At 34.2% G+C, this 9,750-nt stretch overlaps 1 protein-coding gene and 1 long non-coding RNA gene across 4 annotated transcripts in view; both read right to left on the bottom strand.

The window, feature by feature from the left end:
- The window catches only part of LOC125678470 (uncharacterized), a 4,732-nt gene extending 3,374 nt beyond the window's left edge, over window positions 1–1,358 (bottom strand). The window contains exon 1 of one of the 2 annotated variants that reach the window (XR_007371541.2): window positions 1–1,358. This exon is cut by the window's left edge and continues 838 nt beyond it. This is a non-coding gene — a long non-coding RNA (uncharacterized LOC125678470). The other variant, XR_008801748.1, reaches the window with a different exon arrangement.
- Window positions 1,359–1,468: 110 nt separating this feature from the next.
- Window positions 1,469–9,750, bottom strand: part of LOC125682148 (uncharacterized) — a 66,817-nt gene continuing 58,535 nt past the window's right edge. Inside the window, exons 1-2 of one of the 2 annotated variants that reach the window (XM_056160008.1) lie at window positions 7,141–7,792; window positions 1,469–3,721 (exon numbers count right to left, since the gene is read on the bottom strand). In XM_056160008.1, coding sequence (XP_056015983.1) covers window positions 2,511–3,721; window positions 7,141–7,531 — 1,602 coding nt within the window. In that variant the 5' untranslated portion in view covers window positions 7,532–7,792 and the 3' untranslated portion in view covers window positions 1,469–2,510. Of the gene's footprint in view, window positions 3,722–7,140; window positions 7,793–9,750 lie in introns of those variants that run through there. The other variant, XR_008801746.1, reaches the window with a different exon arrangement.

The following is a 9,750-nucleotide window of genomic DNA, read 5'->3' as shown; positions in this document are numbered from 1 at the left end:
TAATTATGACATCACAACACGGTGATTAAACTCCCCTATGACACTACATGTATCTCAAAACACTTGTAAGGAACATATGTTTACATGAACATTACATTAAAATTCTATCCAATAAAATTCTTTTGTGTGAAGTAAATTAAAATTTCATTTATTTTCAAATATACATGTGTTGATAAAACTTATAAAGGTTAACTATATTCTATCAAAATGAAATATCTTAATCCAACATTATACAATGCGGTAGACTGGTGATTAGACTCCCCAAACAAAGTGTACAAGCCTCAAAGAGTTATTTCCAAATAAACACAAAATGCACTGAAAATATATTGTGTCTTTATGGAATAACTCCATATCCTTACCAAACAACTTTCAAGTTGATTTAGAAAGTGGATACAATAAGTGAATCTACATTATAACACGTACATAACCATACTAAACAATGGAGGAAATTCGAATTTATGGGAAAAGTTGGCGATGTTTTTGGAGTGTTTTAAAAACTAAACTATGATAGTAGTGCTGTCGAATGATTTATATGGGGAGGATTTACGGACAATGCGCCTTTTTAATTTTTGTATTTTTTAAAGAGAGTAAACAATTTACAAATTTACAAATTATGTAGTTGACCATTGTTGATTGCACTTGCCAGCAATCTCAGGTAGACCGAAGTCCCTCCATACCAAATTTTCAGGTAAACCTTCCGATTGTTTAGTGGTCTCGGACCTTTGGCCCACCGTTACTCCGTTAGTGTCCATCAAACCCCGTTTTTTTTCTAAATACAGCTTACCCCATATAAAGTTGATAAGAACAGAGGAAATTCCAAATACAGACAAGCCTATTTGTTCCGATATTTATCTTCATTTTGTATACAATTACTTAAAAAAACAATATATTGACATGATACACATTTTAATCAATTCTATCTAAGGAAGACATCTATTAATAGGTTAATTAATCATAGAAACTTACTTCTGATCGTGTCGACCTCAAACGCTTCTTCATCGTCGCCATATTTGATGAAAACAAAACGCCTTAGAGATCAAGACTAACGGAAGTTGCTTTTCGGAACTCTCGGGAGTTACTAGTTTTATATTTAAAGTTCCGGGAGTGTAGCTGACAAGCGAAATACGGCCAGTCCGTAGTAACAACTTTTTCAGACACTTTTTTGGACAAGTCGTCGTGTCCAAGTCGTGTTGGGTACTTGCCGGCATATACCCAATTAAGGCATTTTAAGTACATTTAGCGACACTTCCTATTGGGTATACCCAATAAGCAAAAAGTACCCAATAAGTACCTTCTGAGTATAAAAAGAACCCAATATATGCACTCTCGTAAACACGGACAGACAGACGGACAGACAGACAGACGGACGCCGGACAAAATGTGATCAGAATAGCTCACTGGAACCTTCGGTTCAGGTGAGCTAAAAATGTGACGATGAAATTATTGCAAATGTAAAAATTTAACGATGAAAATTAAAATACAGTTCATCGAGCCCTCAATACAGTTCAGTTAAAAAGAAAACACATACTATGAAGCGTTATTGAAATTTTACTATAAAAGAATCTATATTGTTGCATAATTCTGTCAATACTAGTACTATTATATTATATGACTAATACAACATGATTTAATCATATAATATGAACACGGTCTACACAAAGCGAAGTTCCTTTAAGCTTACAATGTTGGATTATCTCCAGTAAACTTTTACTTTGACCATTTTCAAATCTTGATTAAATACAGCTTCCTTTAGTCTTCACTTTTGTACATCTATCTCCAGTCATCTCTATCTTGTACATTTCAACTTCCAAAGCAATGTATGCATCGCTGTAACTTAATAAAAATCACGTGCATAAAGGTCAATGCATGTGCAAGATCCTAACAATTATATATTCATTGTAGCTTTATTGCAAAAGGTAGAAAAAGTCACGGAAGTACCATCTACTGAAGAAATAAGATCTACTAACTTTGTAATCAATGATAAAAACATTCAACCAAGCTGTAAATTCATTTTGCTAAATAAGTATAAAATACAATGCTCGTTTAATACTTGTAGCAATGTAATGTAAATACTGTTATGGCTAGAACAAGTATTGCATGTACATTGTATAGATTGCTAGATAAACTTTAGTAATTTTTTTAGTAAACATAACACAGACTATATGGAATTGCAGCTGGCAAAAGTGTAGCAAGTTTGTACATTTCTGCAATAATTTCATTACACTAAAACTGACCCTTATCACAAAATAGTCTGGCAGAAATTTACATGCATGTACACATAAATATACTGGTTCATCTGATCAGTTGAACATGAATATATCATAAGTATATACATCAAAGTAATATATAGTCATTATTTCACATATCATGCTGCATGACAATAATGTACATACAACATTTACATATAATGCAGCTTCACTGTACAGTCAATATTACACATAACATACTACTTCTAAGTAAAGTACAATCAATACTGTACATGTCAATATTTCATCCGGCTTAGCTTTCACTTAATGCGATGCTGGGTCTATTTTCTTTGGATAGTTTGGATATATCTCAATAAAAAATTTATGCTTGTTCAGAGGATGATCAACAGTGAACCATTGTTTCCCATTTGTGTCTTCTACTATACATCTCTTCACCAATATCTTGCCCAAAGTTTTAGCGTTAGTCTTTTTTTGTGGATAATCAAATCCATAAGCAAATTCACTTTGAAGTTCATCAGCGGGTCTCGTCAACTGTAGTATTGTTTCTATTTCACAGTGTCTATAGACAGGATATAGATCTTCCTCTACTTTGGCTACAGCCTTGAATAAAGCTATGGTTAAAACTTCATGCGCCAGTGTCACAGTGTTGTTGTCCACTTGAAAATAACCAGGTGTGGTTCTGATAGCGTTCTCTAAAGAATCAGTTGTTAAACTTGCCTCAATATAACCTGCAAAGTTCTCCAATTGATTTCCAAACCTGTGTTTTCGAACACACATTATATAAACAAGACTATAGTAAAGTTCGCTTGAATAAATTTTCATTTTCTGAAAGCCTGTTAACAAGTTCTCAAGAGGGGCTTTGCTGAAAGCCTCATCAGAAAACAATTCATGATGGCAGCAGTGCATCCAACTCAGGAAAGGACTGCCAATCTGGCCTTGGTTTAGTGATAGTTTGGCACTCACTGATGCAAAGTCAATACTTCTAAACCAGCAGTTTGGAACCTTTCGGCAATGACCCCTTTTCTGCTGTTCTTTGAATATTAACAGTGTTTCTGCCTCTGACTGCTTATCTAAGTCAACTGTAATATTTCTATTTTGCAGAAATCTCAATTGGTTAGTTTTCTTGACTTCATCCAACACATGCTGATGAATTCCAACAACAACTTTGATATCCCCTTCTGGATTTTCTGAAATTTTCTCCAGTAAATTTTCAATTTTCGAAATTTCTTTTGATGAGAATGTATTACATCCAAACTTGCCTAACATGTTGTCACAAACTACCAATGTTTTCTCATCGGTATTTTCGTCTAGCAGAGTTTCTTCCATCCATCTTAGCGTCCATCCTTTCTCTCCATATTTCCTCTGAATTGCTCTTAAAGCCTGTGTTTTACCACATCCAATGGTCCCTCTACAGATCACCACGTTCTTTGTAGTTAGAAGCTGTAAAGCAGTCTTTACTCCCCCTGTTATCACAATTCCATGCTCGACGACACAATCTGGATTCAGTTTTATACCTGACAATGTTATAAGAAAACATTCTAAAGCAAATGTTTTGTAATTTGTATTTTGACTTGCTAATTTATTGATGTTTGAGACAACTAAATGAACCTTAACAAGACGAAAAGCTTTCTATTACGACTCCATAGTAGAGTGGCGCAAAACATAATGTCAAGCATAGACATTTTATGCCATATTTCATATACCAGATAAGGCCACATTGCTCACCCAAGTCTTCTTGGTCCTGTTGTTGTTCAATTGTTGTTATCTTTAAAAGAAGTTTTGCAATCTTTATTCTCTTAAAAATTGTTGACCCCATATGGTGGCACAACCTTGCTCCAAAGGGTCAGAACAAACAATAGCTTCAACGCTTTCCTATATTCTGTGGAGTTAATGGTGATGCCCTAGAATGGATCAGATCCTATTTACAAGATGGACACATGTGTGTTACCATTGGACCTATTAGGTCAGATACCCGTCGGTTACCTTTTGGTGTTCCCCAAAGATCTATTTTAAGACCCAAATTATACTGTCTTTTCACAACACCAATAGGAGCAATATGGCATCGTCATGGTAATCAGATCAGAAGAAAACTGGGTAAACTACGTATTTAGCATGGAATCCTGCATCGCAGACATAGGATCTTGGATGACATTGAACCTTCTTAAATTAAATCAAGACAAGACTGAACTAATTTCATTTTCAACGAAACAAAACTTAAACCCTACATCACATGGTGGGGGACCATACTATCAAGAGTACAACATGCGTGAAAAATGAAGACGTATTTTTCGACCAACATCTTACAATGGAAATACAAGTGCCATCAGTAGTTAAATCATATCACCATAAGAGTTTTCAACATCGGGCGTATAAGACTCTACTTAACAAACGAAGCTTGTAAACCCCTAGTAAACGACATTGTAACATCTAAACTTGATTATGGAAACTGTTTTATTTTGGAGTAGGGAAAAACGGCTGCAACGGGCTCAAAACACTACTGCTCCTATAGTTATGAGGTTGCCAAAACGGGAACACATATTTCCGATTTTGGAGAAACTCCATTGGCTTCCCATCCATTACCGACCCAATTCAAAATTTTGACGTATACATATTGTTCCTTCAACGGATCATCGCTGTCATAGATCGGAGGTTTTTTAAATGAATACAACCCAAGTCGACCATTACGGTCAGAATCGAAGTCACGACGTGTGCCAAAGATTAGGAGAAGAGTACTGACAACGTCAATTCAGCTGGGCTTCAGCAAATCTCTGGAATTACCTTCCAGATGACATCAAGAAGTCAACATTGAAATTTTCAAACAATTCTTAAAACTCGTTTTTATCAATTAGTATTTTAGTATGTTTAAACTGTGACACTCCAAAAAAAAAATTCTTATCGATCTTGATTATAGTGTTTTAACAATTTTACAGATATAAGATCTTATGTCATGCTATCATTTAATTGTGTTTTATCGTTGCATTCCTCTTCTTACCCTTGTAAATCGTCTTTCAGTAATTTGTTTTATATAAGGCGCTATATAAATTTTATCATTATTATTATTATAAATGTATTATATGAAAGTAAATATAACGAAAATTGATCACTCTCATAACTCTTATAAGGAATACAAAATAGAGAGTTGGACAAACACGGAATCCTGGATATACCAGAGGTGGGATCATGTACCTAGGAGGAGTAAGCATTCCCTGTCGACCGGTCACACCCTCCGTGAGCTTTATATCTTGATCAGGTAAACGGACATATCCGTAGTAGTATAATATAATTACAAACTTCAAACACAACTTTTAAAACTTGCATTTAATCTGTAATTGGGTATTTATGAATACAGTTATTTTTAGAAAGCTAAACCAAATCCAATAATCCACCCACAGCAGTTTTAGTATTTTTTATGCCTTTTTCTATGTATTTATTGTTCTTTGTTTTAGTTTGTTTTTATTGTGTTACCTCAGTTTTAGTATTATTTTATGCCCTTTTTTTATGGATTCGTTGTTCTTCGTTTTAATTTGTTTTTATCGTGTTACATATAAAGCGCTTTAAGGTAACTGTCTTAATTAGATAAAAGCGATATAAAAATGTAAGATCACAAAGTCAAAGAATGATATAAAATGAGAAATGCATTAATTATCTTATCTTAAATAGTTCAATAGATAATGCCGTGGTAGATTACAAGGTCAGAACTGTTGGTACCAATATAAAGATCTTCTAACAAGGAATAAGAAACATGCACCACTTACATGTACCATTAAAAGTTTGGTTAAAGTTTTAAAATTTGAGATAAACTCCAAGAACACAAAGTCAAGCATTACGGCATCAAAGGAATTTTGTCATAAGGAATATATACACAAGATATAAAAGCCTTGCCTATAATAGTTCAGAGAAATTTTTCTAGGTTAGGCTATCTTAAAAGTAGGCCAAACTCCACGGTCACATGGTGAAAAACTATGGTACCAAAAGAAATATCTTGTCACAAGAAATGTACATAAGAAATCCCTATAACTCCCTATAAACGATTTGTTTTAATCTATTTCCCGTATATTCTTAACTTTGATCTCGTATTGCATCTCCACCCTACCCCCTGGGGCCATGATTTGAACAAATTTAAATCTACGCTATGTAAGGGAGGTTTCAAATAAATTTCATATTTTCTGGCTCGTGGTTTTTGAAAATGTATTAAAATAATTTTGCCTTTTGTTGATTATCTTCCCTTCGGAGGGAGAATGACCTTCATTTGAACACACTTTAATCCCCTTTATCCAAGGATCATGTGCCAAACGGAGCAGTGGTTCTTGAGAGGAATTTTAAAAAATGCCACAACCTTTATACTAATTCTAAGTTATCAACATTTCAAAAACGATGTGGTACTTCATTTGAACCAACTTGAATCTCTTCTACACAAATATGCCTCGTGGGAAATTTGGCTGAAAATAGCTCTGTAATTCTGAAGGAAAAGTAACATACATGTATGTTAAACATTTACGGACGAATGGACGTCAGACAAAACGTTATCAGAAAGGCTCACTTGAGCTGTTAGCTCAGGTGAGCTAAAAAGCAAAACTCAACGAAATAAGTAATTACCATAAAACATTCATAATCTGAAATAGAATGGAAGTAACTAACATATAATTTGCTGTTTGTGACCGTTAATACTGATTTGATTATTGCAAACATCTATTTTACTGACTCCGCGGATGCCTCGCCGGTAAACCTCTATACATGTATACGACTGTTTATCAGTATTAATGATCACAAATAAACAATGATAAGATAGTACATTCTTTAATTAACTTGATACAAATTAACATCCCAGTTTAAGTGTAACAAGATACATGAATATTTCATGATTCATGCGTAATGTTTAATCTTGGTACACATACATACACGAAACATCCATATCGTTTGATCGTATACTTACTCTGTATTTTGTCCTTCATATCTTCAGAGCCTTCCCTGTCATCTGATGATGTATTGTTACTCTCTTCCACAGCCACTGTACCATATTTTTGTTTCATCCTATTCCAAACAGCATCCATGTTTCTAAATTCGCAGTTATTGTCGCAGTATTTATTCCACATTTGTCGTATTCTTTCAATGTCCGCACCAATCGTTTCATCAGCAGTGTTCGGAGGTTCATAATCCCAACCTCTAGTTGGCGGCTTTATGTTAGGACAGACATTTCTAAGCAATACAAACACCAAGGATTTGTCCAGTTTATTGTAATCATCGCTAGCTTTTACAATTTGGAGATCCTTCAGAAATGGCTCTGAGAAATGTTCTGTAAGGGATTTCAAATGGATGATTGCCATTTCTTTTAAATCATTGACGGAGATCTCCTTTTTTAAGATGTGAACCAGATACTTCTGCAGAGTTTTAAGCTTCTCTATTCTCTTTTTCGTGATGGTGGCATCATCTGTGAAAGATAATTTGGGTTGTATCAATGAAAATTATAGAATAGCTAAGCTGGCAAATCACATCTTCGAAGAAAGCATGAACATTTAATATTTTGGTGATGAATACATCAATACACCTGTATTTTAAAAGAAATCAAGATGACCTTGACAGACCTTGGTACTTCCGATCATATGATGCAACTACGTTCATGCTGTCTTTAATGTCTGGCACATTAGTCTGAATATTTACCATGAATTACGATAACAATAACACTCTGTTATCTAATTAGGAAATAAACTTTATTTTTGACAATGTATGAGTGTATCAACTGCACGCCGGTTTAACACACTTCATAAAAGCCTTCTAGTGTGAAACAATGCAGTTCATATCGTCATGTATTTTCAAATATGAAGTATATTTCTTAAATTTACATTCTACTTTAATTTCTGTCTGACTTCTCTGTTAAAACGAACATATTAAATTTCTCTGTATTTATACGTTCATTTTTTTTTTACAACTGCAACACATTCATGAGGAAATGGCTATCATTACAATTTGAAGAAATATCGAAGGCAAAAACACTGCAATGTAAATATCTACATGTATCTACACATGCTATTTGAAGTGTTCAATAAACTGTGTATTATCCAATATAGAAATAATAAACACCTCCTACATACTGAAAATAGGGTAATTTTGCACGACTGGTGTCATAAAATGTGTACCGATACAGTACTTTCAAACACAAATCTGTCTCCACTGTCTGTCTCAGCATATACTCAATAATATCTTATTAGAACAGATCAAAACATTTCTTGTTAGATACTAAAAGTATTGAGCTTGTAGCAAAGTGACTAAAGGCTTGTTTGTTTGGGAATGACGACAGTAATTAGACACGCATGTTTGTGCAAGTATTGAATGCGAGGCAATCCGCATCAAGGCGGGAATCCTGGGCACTAAAGGGATTCAGTATGAAATTACTCAATGCACAGAAATCTATAAACATTTATCAGAATAGTTGTTACATTGGTCCTTTAGGATTTTTAAATATTACATCATAAATTACAGAAAAATATAATAGATCCTAGTACAGCTAAAACAAGTTTTAATCTCTTAAAGACCGAGAAAATAAGCACCGCCTTCAAATTTACCTGGCCTGTGAACCCTTGTCCATCAGGAGAAATTGAGCTTCACATTGGATGCTAGAAATTGATCAGCATTTAATTACTAGTCTTTGTGTATACCTTATCTATGTTATCTGGAAATCTATGCGTCCGTGCAATCTTTTGATGCTTACCGCGTAATCCAACTGGAGAGGGAATTTTCATGTAGAGATATTCATACAATACTAGTAGTAAATTTTGCATACAATTGCATCAATTATAATGGAATATAGTTACTGTAGTTTATGCTTAGGGATGGTAATGATCGATATTATGAATTGTTAAAATATAATTTACACGGACATCGATTTTATGCTAAACAGATTAATTATGAGTAAATATATTGTACGTTAATGAAATTTTGTTTACATTCAGTTGAAAATTTATAAGCGTAATTTTCGCCTCGAAACATAGCGACTAACATGCATGTAACTGCAATCTAATTAAAATTAGATGTTAGATCCGCTCGCGTATTCGCATATATGTATGCGAATACGCGAGAGGATCTAACATCTAATTTCAATTAGATTGATGTAACTGTCAACTTATCGGAAGAGAAGTTAGCCGCTATAAGGGCTCTTTCTTGTGTATAATGGTTGGAATTGGGATCCAGAGGAAGAAAGAATTCTTCGTCTGAACCAGTACATTATCGAAGGAACTGTCGGAAAATCCGAATATCCTGACTGTTTTTTAAGGTCATGCATTATGGACGAGTAACACAGACAACTTTGGTAGCCAGAAAATTCTGGTGTGTCGTCCAGAAAAACTAATTCAAACAGAAGAAAACTTTCTAAGCAATTTTGGAATATATACATGTACATGTAATCATCACGGGGCATGGGATGATGTTTGGCAGTCAATCGTGGGATACCGGGTATCCAACGGAGGCAGTCAAATGGATACAAGAAAACTTAGAATAAAGAATATTCTACCTGAGTTTTCAATGGCTAAAGTTCTTATGTATATAAGAA

Source organism: Ostrea edulis, chromosome 1 (assembly GCF_947568905.1).
Source record: "Ostrea edulis chromosome 1, xbOstEdul1.1, whole genome shotgun sequence".
NCBI lineage: Eukaryota > Metazoa > Mollusca > Bivalvia > Ostreida > Ostreidae > Ostrea > Ostrea edulis.
The sequence above is the reverse complement of the archived record's forward strand: the minus strand, read 5'-3'. Positions and strand labels throughout refer to the sequence as shown.